The 21646-nt window shown below is 33.1% G+C and overlaps 1 protein-coding gene across 1 annotated transcript in view; it reads right to left on the reverse strand.

Moving 5' to 3' along the window:
* ajap1 (adherens junctions associated protein 1) overlaps nucleotides 1–21646 on the reverse strand; it is a 93750-nt gene that overhangs the window by 40690 nt on the left and 31414 nt on the right. Inside the window, exon 2 of the mRNA XM_056463721.1 lies at nucleotides 11530–12251. Within this exon, the coding sequence (XP_056319696.1) occupies nucleotides 11530–12251 (722 nt within the window). The remainder of the gene's footprint in view (nucleotides 1–11529; nucleotides 12252–21646) is intronic.

The raw sequence follows: 21646 nt of genomic DNA on the forward strand, positions 1-21646 counted from the left end.
GGAGGTGGAGGGATTTCACCTTGATGGCTGTTTTGTTTCATCAGACAGGTTTGGGGTGTAGCTAGACAGAGATGGATGATTATGGTATGCCTTAAGGGCGATACATACTGTACCACTCACTTTGATACCATATATGAAAGACATTCCAAGGCAGCGTTACAGTATATAAAATGCTATATATAATGCACTCACATCCCAGATAGTGTATTTGTAACACCTTCAAAAGACATTTGATGTTGGACAGCACAGTACAGGGTGAAGGATTGTATAAATCAGGGATTCGCTTATCAACCTGTTTTTTCTATTTATCTAAAAATCTTTCTATTTTTAAGAGGGACACATAATATATTAATATGGACTTTTAATATATTAATATACACCCGTTTATTATATATCTTTATCTAATACAAAGAAAACATTAAACATTAAAATAAACTTGTTTCTTGTGTCACATTATAGAGATCGGGGTTTGTAGATTTAAAATTCGACATGTTTTTTAAAGGCTGTTTTCCCAAAATAATTTTTTTCTCTTTCTTATGTGCATACAAACATTTTATTACACTATATATATATATATATATATATATATATAATTTTTTTAATTGATGCCTTTTTAATGATTTTGTTTAAAATAAAATAATTAATACATAATAAAACTAGTACTGATTAATGTAATCGTTTTAAAGATTTTTTAAAAAGTATTATATTATTTAAATATTTTATTTTTATTTTTATTATGTTATTTTTTTATTTAAATGTATATTTTAATGTTTTATATTAAAAAGCATGGTAAAGAAAATCCTTTTTCAAAGCTCAAATGTTGTTTTGGAAAACATTATTTATAAAAAGGCAACATAATATATCATTTTAGCATCGATATCGCAATAGTCACATCGTTATATTATATTATTATATTATATTATTATATTATATTATATTATATTATATTATATTATATTATATTATATTATATTATATTATATTATATTATATTATATTATATTATATTATATTATATTATATTATTTAAATGTATATTTTAATGTGCTATATCAAAAAGGATGGTAAAGAAAATCTATTTTGATAGTTCAAATTTTGTTTTGGAAAACATTATTTATAATAAGGCAGCACAAAATATCGTTTAGCGTCGAAATCGCAATGTGTGCATCCGTAATTGTCACATAGTAAAATTATATTATATTATGTTATTTAAATGTATATTTCAATGTGTTATATTAAAAAGCATGGTAAAGAAAATCCATTTTCATAGCTCAAATGTTGTTTTGGAAAACATTATTTATAATAAGGCAGCACAATATATCGCTTTAGCATCAATATCGCAATGTGCACATCCACAATAGTCACATCGCAAAGATATGCAGTGTTGAGTCTGAATTATAGTTGAGCAGGAGCTACAAAATCGTATTTAATTACTGTATTTATACAGAATTAATATGATTTATGCATTACAAAAAAATCATACTTAGAATTTTAGTCTTTTTCTAGTTCAAATATCTACATTTCAAAGTGAAACCAAGATTATTTCACTTACCCCACTGGCAGATAATTTAGCTCGTTTTAAGGTAAAACTCTTAATTTTGACTCATTTCTTCTGATGTTGAAAACAAAACAATATTTTTACTTGCTCTAAGAATTTTTAGATATTTGGACTGGAAATTAGAAAAAAGAAAGTAAGAAAAGTATTTATTCAAGGTAAGAAAGGTTATTCAATTTCTGTACCTGACTACTGTCAACCATTAGTGCTATTCAAACCATCTTGTCAAACTATTGATATCGCAAAATTTATCTCAAAAAATTATATCGCAATATCAGACTTTTCCAATATTGTGCAGCCCAAATTTATAACATAATGAAATTGTTATAATTACAAAAAAACTCAAGTATAAGAAATTAATATGGTGTAAAATTAAATATATAAATATATAAATATATTAAATTTAATTGATTTAATTAATTTTCGGCCAAATAATTTTTTTGCTGATGTCTTTCTTTGATATTGTACATTCAATAATAATAATAACTTTATTTCATTAAATTTTGATCTGAATTATCTGAATCTGAATTATGCAATAACAAAAGAGATACCCAACTAGTTAATTCACCTGCAGTGTCTTTCCTTAAGTGCTACACTCAGGTCCCTGGTGTATCTACTAACCCAGAAAACATAAAAAAGGACAACCCACAACTTTGTCTTAGTAAGACTTTCTCTGCAAGAATGAGGTTTTGCTCCACTAATGACATCAGAAGGGGACATATAACATTATCACCCCTTAATCTGTACATCTACAACCACAGCACCATCATTTTGTTTTTATGTAAAGCATCCTCTGTCGTTTGGCTTTAAAGATGAGCACAGAAGACTATTTAGCAAACAGTAGATCTTCCCTTAGTGAGTGGCGGGAGTCACCATTTCTGTTTACTTACTGTGTACTTACCTAGTCTGCACCAAAAAAGGGGGAAAAACATTGCGAAGGCTTTTGAATGTACCAGCAAAAATTTGTGTCCATAGAGTATATGGACATATATATATGTATATGTATATATGTATGTATATATATATATATATATATATATATATATATATATATATATATATATATATATATATATATATATATATATATATATATATATATATATATATATATATATATATATATATGTATATATATATATATATATATATATATATATATATATATATATATATGTATGTATATATATATATGTATATATATATATATATATATATATATATATATATATATATATATATATATATATATATATATATGTATATATATATATATATATATATATATATATATATATATATATATATATATATATATATATGTATATATATATATATGTATATATGTATATATATATGTATATGTGTATATATATATATATATATGTATATGTATATATGTGTATGTATATATATATATGTATATGTATATATGTGTATGTATATATATATATATATATATATGTATATATATATATGTATATATATATATATATATATATATATATATATATATATATATATATAAAAATATATATGTGTGTATATATGTGTATGTATATGTATACATGTGTATATATGTGTATATATATGTATATATATATATATATATATATATATATATATATATATATATATATATATATATATATATATATATATATATATATATATATATATATATATATATATATATATATATGTTATATATGTTTCTTTTTTCCCCAATTTCTGTTTAACAGATATCAGATTTTTTCCAACACATTTTTAAATATAATAGTTTTAATAACTCATCTCTAATAACTGATTTATTTTATCTTTGCCATGATGACAGTAAATAATATTTGACTAGATATTTTTCAGGACACTTCTATACAGCTTAAAGTGACATTTAAAGTCTTAACTAGGTTAATTAATTTAACTAGGCAGGTTAGGGTAAATAGGCAAGTCATTGTATAATGATGTTTTGTTCTGTAGACTTTCAAAAAATATATAGGTTAAAGTGGCTAATAATTTTGACCTTAAAATTGGGTTTAAAAATTTAATAACTGTTTTTAATTCTAGCCAAAATAAAACAAATAAGACCTTCTCCTAATATTATCAGACATACTGTGAAAATTTCCTTGCTCTGTTAAACATCATTTGGGAATTTGGCATCATTGGCTTCCGGGTCCAAGCTCTCTATCAAACTGTATGGGGAGACTCATGAAATGCTAACTATAAACATTTACAAAGCGATGTAATACTTACGAAAATCACGATCGCAATATATATGGCCATGTCTAATATCCGATGGCCAGAAGGTAATTATTTTTTTTATAAATTGTTTCAATTTTGGTATTTGTGATGCAGCAAGCCCAGAGATTGTTGTGTACACTATTCCTTTATGTAAAATTCACTTTAATGTGTGATATGAATAAAAAGTGATCATAAAAGATCATGAATATTTTTTCTGTTCAAATGAGTGGCTGCTTGGACCCGGAAACAGTATTACATACGTCACCAACACATCACCACTTAACAAGCGGATAGAAAGTGTCACTTTGCTTCAATTGATTCTTAATATGCTTTATAATAACTAAGGGCTAATTATGACTAATAATGTCAAATTTTGCTCCAACTTAAGTCATTATTGAATGGAACTGAATTAACAGAAACCAAATATTTGTTGTTAGATTCACCCAGAAAATGCTCACATTCAGCATAATTCATACACTGATATTCATTATGGATTTATGTCAAGACCTTATCAGTAACCTGAATGTGCAGCCATTTTGGCAGTAGTTGAATTCAGTAAACAAAAGCATGCTAATGTATTACTGAAAACATGGTTCTGCCTATTTATTCTTTCTAAACCACTGACAAGTCATATAGTGAAGCACTTAGTAAGCAGGAAAGGGTGCAATGTTTTGACAAACCGAATTTAAAAGATGGTAAAAGATATGTATGAGCACTGAGCAGTATTACTGTAGTTAGGATGTTAGCCTAATAATTCACTTACTTGACTGGAAATAATAGCAGACATGAAGTTTGAAATTCTTGCCCTGTAAAACACCTGTTGTTCCTCAGACAGTTTTCTCTCTACTCTTCTCTTAAAACATGACAATAATTGATCATCATTTTTATTATCACATTCTGTGCCTCCAATACAGCCATGTAAAAGTGCCTAATTAAAACACTGTATAGTCAGGTGACAAACCTTTTACATTTACTGTAAAAATTAGAGAATTGTACTATTTGTGCAATGTTTATTTGCAAATGCCAGCACAACAGAACAGTGCAGTAACATGCTAGTCGGTGAGTTTAATCAACTTTAATACACAACAATTACATAAATGTATCCACTAACCATTCAGAAATATCCCGACAGTCTAAAAGTTATAACCTCTTCCTCTCCATAAGTGTTTGACTCAGGGAAAGTCATGTAAGGCTGGACTTCAGCACAAATTGTAAAAAATGTCTGCCATTTTAGCTGGATGAGATTTATTTGTTTCGTTGTTTTTTGTCAAAACCAAATGTAAAAGCTCCGCCTTCTTCTGGAAAGCACCAGCTCATTTGCATTTAAAGAGATATACACAACTACAGTCTGTTTTTGCTCAAACTCAATATAGGATGAAATTGACAAACTATAATAAAGGGTCTGTGATGTATTTTGAACTGAAACTTGATATACGTTTTAGGGACACCAAAGGTGAAAAGATGTATACGCTGTTCCCTTTATTATTCTCAGATTGCTTGTTATTTGTTGAAATCACTGACAAGTGACTTCTCCTGTTTCCCCTTACGGCAAAATAGCTCCTAAAGAGCGATACACACTGTGTGCAGCAAACAAATTATTTAATTTTCACGCCTCAGTTATATTAAAACTGCAATTAACACCAGTATTCTTTCTATTCACCAGATAATTAAAATATGCATAAATGTAGCAGCATTGTCTGTCTGAGCCATTACACTTGCTTCAGCACGCAGGAGCAAAAAACACCAACCAGTCAAATTAATTTAGCAGCAAATATTAGATTTAACTGCTTACTGCACATGTTGTGATGAACTTGAGCTACTGCCTTGGGGTTCCCACAAAGCATAAAATAACTATCAAATATATTCACTGTTTATATGAATTATTTATATTAAGTAACACATTTAAATAAGGTAGCACTGATTGTTGATATTTGTAAAGCAAGCATCACACATTTAGTCAGAAATCAGGATTTATTTATATGCTGACCTTGTCTGAATAGTTAAGATTTTAACTTAAGGGGATAGTTCACTCAAAAATGAGTATTCTGTCATCATTTTCTCTCTGTTCATTTGTTCCAAACCTGTTTGACTTTTTTGTTTAATTCAGTTGAACACACAAGAAGACTGAACAAGCTGAACAAACAAATACTATGGAAGTCAAACGGTTTCCATCGTTGCTCAGAATATCTTTCTTTGTGTTCAATAGAATAAAGAAACTCATAAAGGTTTGAAAGAAGTATAGGGTATGTAAATTTGGACAGAATTTTAACTTTTGGGTGAACTATACCTTTAACATGTCAACATTTTTAGATCAGAAATGAGGGTTGAAAACAGCACAAGGGTGAGCATTTTAGGAACAGAAAAACGTGAAATTGTCTAACAGGGTTGTGCTTATTCTCTTAATGAGTTATGGGTGTGTTTTGCCTATAACATGCATTGAACTTATCAGAGTAAATAAATAAAATGATCATAAATAAACTGAAAAAGCCCCCACCGAAGAGAAGAATGCATGGAGGTAGTGTTTTTTATGTCTATGTAGTAAATAATAATTTTTGTAACATTTTAATCCTTTAATATTTTCATATGTAAATATATTTGTGCATTACTGTACATCCTGTGTGTATTAAGCAATGTGTACGCGTGTTTGGATTCGCATAGGCGCACAACTAACACACTCTGTGTTGGACTTTAGACCAGCCTTTAGTTGGTCAATTGCACAGTCTATTTCAGTTCCTCAAAATAGCAACGAGCCAACAATGCACCTTATCTCCTTTATAGACCAGCACACCCATGAGTCCAAAAAGTGGTGCAAATGGATCTTCTGTTTAAACAATGTGGCTCAATACATGAAAATTAGGGTTTGCGCTGGTCTAAAACTAGCAACAAATTGTGCCACACCTGTCCTGCGCTTTATTGCGTGACTAATATAGTGACTGTCATAATCAACGAAAACTGAATGGAGCTTAAACTAAATGGTCATCTCTGAATGGGGCTTAAATGTTGACAGTTTTTGAACTAAGCCTTTACAAAAAGTGTATACAGTTGGCTGTATATGTAAAAATGTATATATATATATATATATATATATATATATATATATATATATATATATATATATATACACACACACACACAATATGGTACACATATTTGAAACTAACCTACAGTTCTCCTCTACTGCTGTTAGACTGTGTGGCTGTGGACTACTGTCAGTTTGAGGCGATTGATCTTTTGCGTAGCCTTTCTAAAGATCAGAAGCAATGAAGAAGGAAAAAGGCAGAGAGGATTATTAGACCAGCACTTTAGAGATTAAGGGAAACCTTGCACTGGCCTTTAGATGTAATGACGCTGCTGTCGTCACTCCAGATTGACTTCATTCTGCTAATCATTCCTACGGTTAATGAGGCCGTGACATTTGATTGGAGTTTGACCTTTGTGCTGAACCATAATTCGACATGCATGGACGTATGTATGTTTCCATTCAGGGGAGTCGTAAAATTGCTCTAGCCCATATATTACTCACCATGAATCTAATTTTATGGGAGTCTTTATTGTTAATATCCTTCGCAGCTAATGTAATCTATGACATGCTAATGTGCAAAAACTTGAAGATTAATAACTTCACAGTGCTGCAGATCCGTAGTGTAGACTTAGAGGATTAAAACATCTTCTTTTCTGCAAATCATCAACGTGTCGGTTTTAGGGGTCATGCTATCTGTCTTTTATTATGTCTGCCGCTGAACCAGGCTCTTGTGGAAACTTAATTGTGCGTTAAACTTTGCAAGCTGTAACAGATCTGAATGCATGGCGTACACAGATAGTGTCAAGCCAATTTGTAGAAAGTGTCAAGACATTCCCCCTTTTTTCCCACAGATTTGTGGAGCACAATAGTTGGTCTGCCCAGAGGAGTTTGCATTGAGTGGATGACTAGCCTAATACTATGCAAAACCAAGCACACAGCACAGATTGCAGCCTAATGGCAAACATGAGAGCTAATGTCAATCATCATCCTTCTAGGACAGAGAATAGAATAATCTCGGCAGGATACACAAACACAACTGACAGACACTAAGCTTGCCATATGTAGGCTACTCTGTCAAACACCAACATGATATCCAGCCTAGATTATGCAACTGAGCCAAAGATGATAAATGTGACAGTAGAGGCGTATTAAAACCATCATGATGCTTCTGTACCCAGTCATTTAATGGCTAAATAGGCAACATTTTTGCTAATTAAAAACAGTTTTAGGCTTCAAAGGCAGCAACACATTTTGAAGGTTTTAAAGATAACCAAGAAGATACAGCATATAAGGATTACAGTGTTTATTAAGCAGAAAAGGTGTAATCATTGCTATGTATTGGGGGACAGTTCACTCACATATTTGCTGGTTTCTTAGCTGAAACTATGGTGATTCAAAAAAGGGTTTTAGTACGTTAAGAAGGCCTGTCACAATAATCGATATATCGACTTATCGCATAACACATGAACATGACCTCAATCATTTTAGTGATGCAATATACAGTTGAAGTCAGAATTATTAGCCCACCTTTGTATTTTTTCTTCTTTTTTAAATACTTCCCAAATGATGTTTAACAGAGCAAGGAAATTTTCACAGTATGTCTGATAATGTTTTTTCTTCTGGAGATTTTCGGCTAGAATAAAAGCAGTTTTACATTTTTTATGAACCATTTTAAGGTCAAAATTATTATTATTTTTCCGATAGTCTTCAGAACAAACCATCGTTATACAATAACTTGCCTAATTACCCTAACCTGCCTAGTTTCCCTAATTAACCTAGTTAAGCCTTTAAATGTCACTTTAAGCTGTATAGAAGTGTCTTGAAAAATATCTATTCAAATATTATTTACTGTCATCATGGCAAAGATAAAATAAATCAGTTATTAGAAATGAGTTATTAAAACTATTATGTTTAGAAATGTGTTGAAAAAATCTTCTCTCCGTTAAACAGAAATTGGGGGAAAAAATAAACAGGGGGGCTAATAGTTTAGGGGGCTAATAATTCTGAATTCAACTGTAAAACAATATCAGCAACATTTTAGCTCTATCAGAGGTGTCAGTATCAGCATGCTTAAAAAACACTGCTAGTGTTTACTACAAATTACTTATTTTCATGTAAATGTCTAACAAATTAAAATACTTTAGATCTGTTACTTTTTTCTAGTTCTTTTTACATTGTAGATTTTTGTTAGCATTTATTATTATTTAAGATGTTACGTTTTCACATTCTGATTCCAATGCCTAATTAATAACTTGTTAAAATGACTACAATTAAATAAAACTAAATATTCTTACGAATAAAGTACTATGTGTTCTTTGGAAGAGTGTACTTGCATTATGGTGCTATTATATTGTCATTCTGGCATTATAAAATGAGTGGCATAAAATGACAATAATATCGTTTATTGCATTATATTTTGATGCAATATATCGTACAATGAAAAATAGATATCGTGACAGGCCTAACGTTGAGAGTCAAATCATATATACAGGCAAAACTAAATTAATACCCATAGAACCTGACAATATGTTGATGTATTATGAAATGGGATGAGATCAATTGGCAGAATCTGCAGAGTAAATGTTTTTACGTTCGTAATAATATTCTGCCTTTTGTATAAACTAACATTTTATTTTTCATAAATCCTCAAGATATAATCAGCGGCCATAATTTAGTTTCTCCTGTATATGTTTTTTTTTCTTAACTCTCAAAAGGCTGTTAGCCGTTGGCTTGCATTTTATGAATCACCAAAGACCATGAAACAGAATCCAAAAACTGTCAGAAACAATTAAAGTAAATTTGATATTCTAACTATTTCGTTTATTTAAAATATATTTTATAAAATGCACACATTGCGTATGTAACGGAGGTCAGCTAGTAGAGTGCTATGCAGGTAACCCTCACTCCTCTGACCTCAAAAGATGCTCTAGCTGCAGACGCTAGAGGCCATACAAAGAATCGCTGGTTCGATTCCAGCTCAGCCTGGGTTGGGTGCAGTAGGTGGGTTACATGTGGGGGCTCGTCCGGGATGGGAGTGAGGTTAAGGGGGGTGAGTGTAACAGAGGCCAGCTAGTGAAGTGCTGTGCAGGTAAACCTCACTCTTCTGACTTCTAAAGATGCTTTAGTGACATACGCTAGAGGCCATGGTCTTCAGCCTCCTTGTTAGAGTAACCAACTCCCATGCAAAGAATCGCCGGTTTAATCCCAGCTCAAAAAGTGTTGGGTGCAGTAGGACCGGTGGGTTACACGTCATTCTGATTAAATATTAATTAATTCATTCTCAATTCACATTAACACTGAAATAAAGCAAACAATGTATTGCCATCTCTTCTCTGTTTTACTGGCCTTTTTATGTTGAAATAACACCACTTTCAAAATGACAGAGTTCTATTTTTCATCACTTTTCCATAACATCATATAAACCAAACTTTCAGAAATATTTTAAGAGTAAGCCAATATTTTTGACCAAAAAAGCTAGCTAGATGCACGCTGTTGGTCCTTCGACAATTTAACCACCTTCTTTGCTGTAAACTGCTAAGGGGTTGCGTGCCAATTACAGCTTCGTGAGTATTTCCCACCCTCAGTTTTTCAAACAACCCACACAGTGTTTTTGAAGACTTGCATTGTGGTTCGAGACCCAAAGACCTCTGTGCCTTGTTCACGAATAACCTTGAACTGCCTTAACGGTGCCTTAAAATATCTCTGTGCATTTCACCACCTCAGATTTTGAAATACATGATCGAACATAAGCTGATGAAGTATCTTAATGCCAATTCACAATGACTATAACAACAAAGACATTCATTCATTCATTCATTCATTTTTTTTGGCTTAGTCCCTTTATTAATCTGGGGTCGCCACAGCAGAATGATCCGCCAACTTATCCAGCATATGTTTTACGCAGCAGATGCCCTTCCAGCTGCAACATATCACTGGGAAACATCCATACACTTTCATTCACACACATACTCTAGGGGCAATTTAGATTACCCAATTCACCTATACCACATGTCTGTGGACTTGTGGAGGAAACCCACACAAACACAGCGAGAACATGCAAACTCCACACAGAAACGCCAACTGACCCAGCCAGGGCTACTACAAAGAAATTTCAAAATCAATTGAATTAAGTCCAGCCAAAACATGACAGCCAATCAAAATCCATCCTAGGAACTTTTAAAGCATCAGATGGTACATCTGAATAGTAAATTACTGAATATAGTAAATTTAATGTTAGTATGGAAGCCCAATTAGTGTTCAAAATGGGACAATCATGGTTGCCATATTGAATGGTCATTCTAAGTTAAAGTGCTCAAAACTGGCCACTTCAAGGGCCCTTCAGAATCAAGGAATCTGGAAGGTACAAGTGATGGATGATTCTGTTTCTCATGATTATTTACTCATGAATAATTTGTGATGCAAGATGACACAAAACTGCATTCCACTGCATTTTTTTGGCTCAATACACCCTTCACCTCTTCGAAACTCCCACTATGGAGGGATTAGGAGGATTAGGGTGTACTATGGATGTGACACCTTCAGAATCAAACCCAACCACCTCTTTGAAGCTCCCACTATGGAGGGAAAGTATTAGAAATGACACCATCAGAATCAAACCCAGCCTTGGTTTAAGTTTTTGAAGTGACCAATCTATACCTCCATTACAAAAGAAAAGGAACATGAAAAAATATGCTTTTTCAGACTATTGCCCTACCTGGTGTGTCCCCAAAAGGTTTCGGTGGTTTGGCAGTCACTCTGGAGTTGCTTGGCTGTGTGGTGCTGTGCCTCTTAGGATGTGCGGTTGTAATTACCGCATACGTCCTTTGGGGGCTGCGTGTGGTAGTGCTAGTTATGGTAACTGTGGTGGTGGAGGGAGCTAAAGAGGTAACGGTGGCATTTGGGGTCACCTTCGCCTCCTCCTCAATCCCCTCGTCAGCCCCTGTAGGGCCCCAGTCAATAAATCCCGCCACTGTGGTGGTCCTTCCCTCCAGGGAGTCATAGCTGTCCCCTTTCAGCTGCCTCCGTGAGCGAGATAAATGCAGATTTAAATCAGATTTACTCCCCTCTGGTAATGTTACCGACTTCCCTTTGTCAGAGGGGGTCAATTCGCACTCCGCACAAAGTTGCCGTTTCTGAATTGACCGGCGGCTTTTCCGCCCCCACAGTTTGGTGCCCCCCTGCTCCCCGTGGTTGCCTACTGATGGCAAGGGAGGGGGAAGAACACGATGCAAGACCCCCAGAGTCCTCAAGTGCTGGCCAGTCAGAGCGGACGGAGGATGCAGCTGCTGGCGGGGCACTGATCTGGGCAGTAGTTTGAGGGTGAGCCCCTGGCCTGGCGGTGCACACAGAGACAGATCCATTGTGAGATGGACAAGGATGAAGAGGATCCACATTCTACATCCCAGAATTCCTCCAGGTCTCCAAGCAACCAAAGAACTGGAAAGGAATAGAGAGAGAGAAATCAGCAACACTGGAGAATATAGAATTTGTGTTTGTGCATGCTCATACACAACTTCTTCAGCTAAAAGACTCTCTTATCAGATCTTTCAAGGACTGACTACAGTATATCCTGCTTTATGGCACTATTTGTAATGTCCTTATTTCCAGCACCATTTTCCAGTCTAGCGATTTTCGCTCTAGGCTTCGTTCTGCTTTGTGACTCACTAAGTTCTCATAAATTGAACTCCAATATTAATTAGATGTGTGATTCCCCCTTAACAGCTAGATGCTGAAAGCACACTTCAATGTTATTTTCAAAGACATTTACTCTCAAAGACTTCACACTCTTCAATTACTTTATTTTGTAAACAAACGTTCCTCCAGCTGAATTGGTCTTATGGGACTAGCAACATCAAGGTCATGGGTTTACACCTTAAATACAATTAAAATGCATTGCAATGTATATTGCTTTGGATAAACATCTGCCAAATGTTTTGAAAATTTCGTCTGTAATCTAATATTGGTTCACTGATATTTAAATAAGATTTTTTACAATACTTTGTTGTTATGACAGCCTTTTATTTAGCAATTTGTACAATTTCTTTCAATTCAGGGACATTCTAGCACCCCCTTGTGGTCCCCTGAGGGTTCGTGACACCTTTTTAAAAGGGTATTAATGAGTTAAAAGATATTAAGATGTGAAAAAAAATAATAAATTTCCAGTCTGGTTCTATTTCTTCAGTTTGTTAAAGCTGGACGTTTCCTTAAACACACTAAAATGAGCTGCCATACCCCTATATGAGCACATGTCTGGAGGCCAAGAATTTGTATTGATCCAGAGACTTCATCAAGGCATATCTGTAATCTTACATGTCCTTCAACAATATTGGTCACGGTCAAAGGCTAATTTAAAGGGATTAAACAGACCAAGCATGGCCACACATACTTGCAAAGGCTTTGGCATCGTTTTGAGTTCAAAGGTGATGGATTTTATTGAGTCATCTGGCCCTGTGGTGAACCAGCATGTCTGAACCAACAGGTCCAATGCACAAAGTCTAATGTGAGTCATGTTTGAACATCATGTATTTTTTAAAACTACCATTCTAAAGGGATATAAATTCTCTTTCATCTACAGTACACTTAAGAGCTGGAGTACTGCTTCATCTGCTCATGAATAGGATGAATTTCTTGAGCACACTAAAAGAGGGCTCGTGCTCTCCAGTTCCCCTCTTCTAGCTTCTCTTTACATTTCTCTCCCTTGCTGTTGGAAAGAAAGAAATGTTCTTGTGGGATATGCTCTGACTGATCTGGGTCAGGACCTTGGGTTGGTCAGCCATCTGAGAGATTTTACCTCACTAATAAGGTCCTTCAATCCCATTGGGCAGGGCCCCTGGGGCCTGACTCACACTCCCTGTGCTAATGTGTTCCATTAGAATGTAATTCCTGTCACGAGCATCAATGTATTTACTTAAGGAGACAATGTTGTGCTATTAACAATCACCAATCCACCAGTTTTTGATGAAATTGGGTGGCCACATTGAGAATTCACGAGGGCTGCTGTGATATTAATGAGGGCTAAATTAAGGGCCACGCAAGACAGGGTGTGAATGAGAGGGAAAACCACTGAGGACAGCTCTGCATGAACAACCCTTCCTTGCTCTTTACTTATAACGCATCAGCTACTATTCCGGTCAGTTCAGCATTGTGCAGCCTATTTAGACTGCATTGTAATTCAACATATCATCCAAAAAGCAAAGGTCTTGTTTCTATTTAGAGATTTAAAGCAACCGATCTGAATTCATAGAATTTAAACATAGAGTCCAAAATTAGCTTTTGATCTCACTTTATATTAAGTGACCTTAACTAATATGTTCTTACATCAAAAAATAAATGCAATGTACTTAATGTGTTCATAATGTACTGCACAACACTTCTGGTGCTATTGAGGAGGGATACAGGTATGGTTAGGGAAAGGTGTGGTGGAAAGGGTTTAAGGATGAGTTAAGCACAGATCAACAGTGAGGTTATCAATGTAATTACAAAAATTAATTACAGATGTAATTACATACAGGTATTTAGGCATAAGTACAATGTAAAAACATGTATTTACACAATAATTACATTTTAACGAATTATTCATTTTATTAGGCGGCATGGTGGCTTAGTTGGCATTTTTGTGTGGAGTTTTCATGTTCCACCCATGCTTGCATGGGTTTCCTCTCAGTTTCCCCTTCTGTCCAATACATTGGACCGTATTAGTGAATTGGGTTAACAAAATTGGCTGTACTGTGCGAGTGTGTGAATGAGAGAGTTTATGGGTGTTTCCCAGTACTGGGTTGCAGCTGGAAGCTCATGCATTGCGTAAAACATATACCAGAATAGTTGGCAGTTCATTCCACTGTGACGACCCCTGATAAATACGGGACTAAGCTGAAGGCAAATGAATAAATGAATTTATTTTGTGTACATATTAGATGAGGCCACTTAATATAAAGTGGGACCTACAGTAGCTTTTTTTTCACCACACCATCCAATTGTATGAAACTTGTCCCATTCGTTTTCATTCATATGTGAAGACTTGCATTTTTTATACATCATTTCACACAATTCTTTCCCCAACAAGTGACCGTCTACACTTGAGTTGTTTAATCATATACGTAGTTTTTCATCCACATTAACCCTTTAATATAAATAAAATATCAACCTCTACCAAATGGTAGATATGTTGGTTTATTATTAAAGTACCGGAATTAATAAATATACTACGAAAATCAGAAAAATATGAAGCGCAAGACCAATTTAAAAATAAATAAATAAATAAATAAAACATTTTTGAATACTTACAATAAAACCAAAATTAAGTGTAGTAGTGCAACAGGATTATGTTTGCTTGATGTTTTTGTAAACCATCAATGCTGTGTAGTGTAAAGCATTATTTAAAACAGTCATTCTTTAAATGACTTTATCAGTCATTATTTAAAACAGTCAAAATATGGTCAACCATTTGGTCGAGCAGGCATCAGAAAATTGCAAGTGATTAACCTAACTAATAATGGTAGAAACCTCTCCTTTCAGAAACTTAAGTAAGCTTTACTTAATTGTATTACTTGGATAGTTACCCAAAGAATCATTGTAAATGTAAACAATTTTAAAAAGTCTAATTTACAAGCTTGAATTTACTCTTGTTTTATTCTTGCCCAAACTAGCTCATTTCATTACAGAAATGAATTGTTTTTCGTAGTATTCACTTAATTAAAACATTGTTTTAATCAGTGTGAAAAGGAGGCCGAAATGAAAAAAAAAATCCATTTTCAAATTAAAACTGATTAGTGTGGAGGAGACCTTATTCAATTGCATTAGCATATGTCAATTTGGTGTCCATATTGAATTACATTTACAAAAGTCATTGTATATGCATAGGAAGCAGAATAAGTGAAAGCGCTGTTTTACATCATCGACCCACATATAAACATCTAATCTTGCAAATTAACTTCAGAAAATGTTCCTAATAAAGTTACTAAGTCGTAAAATTGACAACATTCGAAATTGAATAATTTAATTAAATCAATAGAACAATGAATGCAATAAATTCAAACTACAAGAGACAGAGACAAGAATAAAGTACATGAATAAAGAAGATTTCCCCCTTTTAAATATTAATTAGGCAAATGTTCACTATGTTTGCAAGCTTGCATAAGATTTGTGCTTAGTTGCTTAGATTTAGCAGCATCACAAATATAGACTCAGTGGGAATGTATAATTTCTTCTCTCATACATATTCATGATAATAGGGGAAAAAATATTCTTACTTCATAAATGAAAGAGCTAAAGGAACACTTTTCCTGACACAAGCAAGTTAAAGGATGAGGATTGGGAGTTCCTAAAAAGTTAAATGGAAAATATATGATATGTAAAGAGCCGGAAAGAAAATGATAAGACCATCTCCTTTCTATTTAATCTCGCTTATATTCGCTCTGTTAAAAGTAAAGGGAATAACATTATAAACACTGACTTAACTGATGATGAGTTTCACCAAAGCCCTGTCAGGCCATTTTGAAACGCTACTTTCTATCAAACAGACTAAAAACTTCTTCTGTGACAGATCTGTGAAAAGTCTGAAATCTCCAAAACTGTAAAGATAACATTTTAAAAACACATAATAAATAAATAATATGTAATGTGAGAAATATTATTTCTATAGACAAAATTTGCCTGATGTACTACACTACAGTACTTGACAGGTTTTAGGAACAACAAATAATAACTTGACTTCTAGTTGATCATTTGGTATCAGAAGAGGCTTATATGAAAGGCAAAAGCCTCTAGATTACACTTATTTTACCAAAATAAAATATATTTCATGCCTTGATTTTTAATTATTTAATTAGGACAGTAAGGTCTGACTTTGCTAAGACAAAAGTCTTGTCACTTAACAAAAATAATGTACAGTATAGAATATAAAGTCATGGTGCAGTGGAAAAAGAATTAATATGAGCTTGGACGACTGCATCCATTTATCTCTGCAATGACTCAAATAACTTATTAATAAAGTCATCAGGAATGGCAAAGAAAGCGTTCTTGCAGGACTCCCAGAGTTCATCAACATGCTTTGGATTCATCTTCAATGCTTCCTCCTTCATCTTACCCCAGACATGCTCAATAATGTTTATCTCTGGTGACTGGGCTGGCCAATCTTGACCTTCTTTGCTTTCAGGAACTTTGATGTGGAGGCTGAAGTACGAGAAGGAGCGCTATCCTGCTGTAAAAAAATTACCCTCTGCTGTGGTTTGTAATCTAGTGGACAGCACAAATGTCTTTATACTTCAAGCTGTTGATGTTGCCATCCATCAATGCCATGCCGAATTTAACCCCAAATCATGATTTTTCCTTGACTGGAAAAACTTGACTGATTTCTATGAGAATCTTGGGTCCATGTGGGTTCCAACAGGTCTTCTGCAGTATTTGTGATGATTGGGATGCAGTTCAACTGTTGATTCATCTGAAAAATCTACCTTCTGCCCCTTTTTCGCTATAAATAATAGTAAGTTATTATTTGTTGCTCTTACAACTGGGACCGACAACAAGACTTTAGTCAGGTAGTGTAGGAGAAAAATTAAGAAAAACATAATTCAAGGAGTGATTTCTGAAATTATTAGAGGCAAAATAAATGAAATGTAGATATTTTCAGAGAATATAATATAATAAATTTAAGCAAACTGAATAAATTATAATAAATAATTAAATGCTAAAATAAATAATGATATAATAAAATACATTTTAAAATTCAATTTTTTTATTTAATTATTACTTGATCTGAAATTGACTAAAATCTAGTGTGATCATAATTCATAGCAGTATCTCCTATTTAGATTTGAATAAATGATCTGGCTCCTTCTTAAATCGACTGTGCTTCCATTGATTTATTCCGAATCTGTAACCACAGAGGCACATTTTCCCAGCGCTCTCTGAAGCTAAAGTTTACAGACACTTCTTGTTTGATGATGCAACAAGGAGGGAAATGATACAATAATAAAAAGGCTTATTACCAATAACACACAGAAAAGAGCTCATTCTTTTGACCACTTGAACTTTCCATCTTTTCCTTCACAGTCCATTTCTTTGTTCCTCTCTACATCAACATCTGGGTTCATTATGTTGCTCATTTAGTTTGATTGCAGGAAGGAAATGGTCTTACTGTATATGATTCCCTCTTATGGAAAGCCATTTACTGCCCCTCTTAGGAATTAGATGTCAAAACCCTGCCATAAAACATAATATTTTAATGCCTCATTCATTCATTCATTTATTTATTTATTCGTTCGTTCGTTCATTCCTTCCTTCCTTCCTTCATTCATTCATTCATTCATTCATTCATTCATTCATTCATAAACTGTACTGTACTGGTGGAATAATAACAAATAATACTTAAAAAGCTATATTAAAATTATACAGAAAATATATATTTTTTTCTTTTAAAAAGCGTTAATGTTTTGTAATCAAAGAGTTAGCCAAACAGTGCTCTATTTGAAAGTACAATTCTTTACAAAAAAATAAGGTCACTTTTTATTTTGACAGTCTCTTTGTTGAATATAAGTTACATTGCATCTACATGCCAACTAATTCTCATCAGATTGTAGGTAGACTGTTAGGTTGGGGTTAAGGTTATGGTTAGTGTAAGTTGACATGCACTTGCAAAGTTTCTTATAGTCAGTTAAATGTCTGTTAAAGGAGCAGTATCAACAGATATTATGCAGACAGTCTACTAATACTCAAATGGACCATCAAAATAAAGTGTTACCAAAAATAATACTGTTTCGATTGTTTGATTACACTATATTTCCTCAAATAGGTAATTACTGATTATTGATGTATTTGTTGTATTAGTTTGGTCTCTAAGTTATCTAGGTCAAAGTCTGTGTTAAGAATTGTAGAGCATGCAGAGCAAAGCAATAACTCACATTAAATGCATTAACAAATAGCCAACTTGCTAATATGCAATTAGTTAATTGTAATCATGTGTTATGTAAGATAAGTGAGGTAACTAAAACATTTACGTCTCACAATTATTTATATCACAATTCTTTTTTTCTGAAATAAAAAGTATAAAATATTTCCCAAATTCTGTTTAACAGAGCAAATAAATTTTTATAGTATTTCCTATATTTTATTTTTTTCGTCTAAAGAAAGTCTTATTTGTTTTATTTTGGCTAGAATAAAAAAGGGTTTTATTATTTTTTTTTTACCTTTTTAACATCAATATTATTAGCCCCACTTTAAAAAATCCAATTCAATTCAATACAATTTATTAACCTAGCTAATTACCCTAGCCAAGCCTTAAGCCAAATTTAATTGCACTTTAAGCTGAATACTAGTATCTTGAAAAATATCTAGCAAAATATTATGTACAGTTACCATGGCAAAGATAAAATAAATCAGTTATTATAGGTAATATAGTTATTAAAATAATTATGTCTAGCTTTCTTGACAAAAAATATTTCCATCAAACAGAAATTCGGAAGCTAAATATAAAGAATGCAATTTAAGGGAAGGGCTAATAACTATGACTTCAACTGTATATTCTTATATAGACTTCAACTTATCAATCCATCCTTCAGCAGAAATAGGCTAAAAAATTAAGCAAATACCAAGAATTGTTTTTTGTTTTTCATAGGTAGGTCCCCATTGTAATGCACACACATAATTGTGCAGAGCTCAGCTTTGTGTAAAATCTACAGTGATCTACAGCATTATGATTTAAAATGTTTCAAAGAACACAATGAGCTACATTTGAATTAAAAACATTTTACCATCCATTAAAATGTCCATGTCTAATTTAAATGATTGGTTCTTCTAAGTAATTTAGGTGTCTTTAACAATAATGTGTTAACCTTTAGTATAATATTTTGATAAAATAAATTATAGTGTACACATTGTGTGTTAACTGCATGTAATTACATCACACTGTACATACATTATAGTATTCAGTGCATTACATCTTTTTTATTCCTTCCCTCCTATTTATTTTAAGCAAGTATTGACCGGCACACATGCAAGCCTTATATATCCAGGGGCATTACAGTAAGTAATGTCCCTGCAGGTTACTATTGATGACATCAGAGGTTTGGTAGACGAGCATATGGCTGATGGAAAAAACAGGAACATTCAGTACTAGTTACTCAGCTGTGTTCACATCCGATGAGTGAATGTCTTCACACAAGACAATCAAAAGCTGTGATCTGATTCGTTCGTTACGAATCATCACACATACTCTCCAGACACAAGACGAAACTTGAGAAACCCGAACAGGATGCTTTCTGACGGCAAGCCAAATGCTCACTGACATATGACTCATGGGCCGATTTTTCAGCTGAATTACACTTCAGAGAAGTGTTGCAAATAAATATGGATTCCTTGCCTGTATTTTGGATAAGCGGGTAGCTTATATGTGAGTCAGTCTGATCCTCATACAGCCGACTGAATCCTTGGATCAGTCAGTCGGTTTATCCTTAGCAGAGTGAAAATAATGGAAAAGTAATTGAGCAGGGAGACTTATCTGTATTTGCAAACACTGCATACTTTAGTAATCTGTTTTTAGAAGATAACGTTTTGTAATGGTGAAAACACCAAACTTGGTCAAATGACACTTGTCATAATTAATATATTGGTGAAAGGTGACCTGAGGTGACTTAAAACGCTTATGTCTTGGTGTGTTGATGTCATTTTTTTTTTTAAACGTGATGGAAAGGCTGGGCATAACAAGCCGTTCTTTTCCCTTTAAAAAAAAAAATAGCCAGTAGCGTTTGTTATTGCATCAAAATATAGCATTCTGTATAGCATTCTGTGTGGCAGTAACATCAAACTATACTTTATTCACCCCAATGGAAAGCGTATTTAGTGTAAATGAGCAGTTCACCATAGAAAACAGCCATTGTGTGAATAAGTGACTGATTTCAGCCTCAGCGTAAAGGGATAGTTCACCCAGTAATTCATATAAGCTCACAATTTTCTAACCCCGATGTGGTTGTTGCTAGATCAGATATGGATGCGGCCGGAAGTTAACGAGAATTATTTATATTATTTATTAAATTTCCCAGTTATTGTATTTTATTAACGTCTACCCCCACCCCAAACCTAAACACAACCGTCACAGTATTGTAAAAACAGCAGTTGTACCGAGTATTATTTATGCTATCTATTAAATTACCCAATAAATTGTATTTTTAACGCCTACCCCACCCCAACCCTAAACCCAACCATTACAGTACTGTAAAAATATTAATTATTGTTATACAGTGTCATAAAAAATGCTATTTTAATTGATGTGCATATCGTACTTCCGGCCGGCCACGTATCCAATCTAGACTTTACCCCCTGATGTACAGTTGAAGTCAGAATTATTATCCCCCCTGAATTTTTAGCCCCACTGTTTATTTTTTCCCCAATTTCTGTTTAACGTAGAGAAGATTTTTTCAACACATTTTTAGACATAATAGTTTTAATAACTCATTTCTAATAACTGATTTATTTTCTCTTTGTCATGATGACAGAAATATTTAACTAGATATTTTTCAAGACACTTCTCTACAGCTTAAAGTGACATTGAAAGGCTTAACTAGGTTAATTAGAATAACTCGGCAGGTTAAGGTAATTAGGCAAGTTATTGTATAACGATGGTTTGTTCTGTAGACTATCAAAAATATATATAGCTTAAAGGGGCTAATAATTTTGACCTTAAAATGGTTCTTAAAAAAATTCAAAACTGCTATTATTCTAGCTGAAATAAAACAAATAAGACTTTCTCCAGAAGATAAAATATTATCAGACATACTGTGAAAATTTCCTACCTCAGTTAAACATAATTTGGGAAATATTTAAAAAAGAAAAAATAATTC

Source organism: Danio aesculapii, chromosome 8, assembly GCF_903798145.1.
Source record: "Danio aesculapii chromosome 8, fDanAes4.1, whole genome shotgun sequence".
Taxonomy (NCBI): Eukaryota; Metazoa; Chordata; class Actinopteri; order Cypriniformes; family Danionidae; genus Danio; species Danio aesculapii.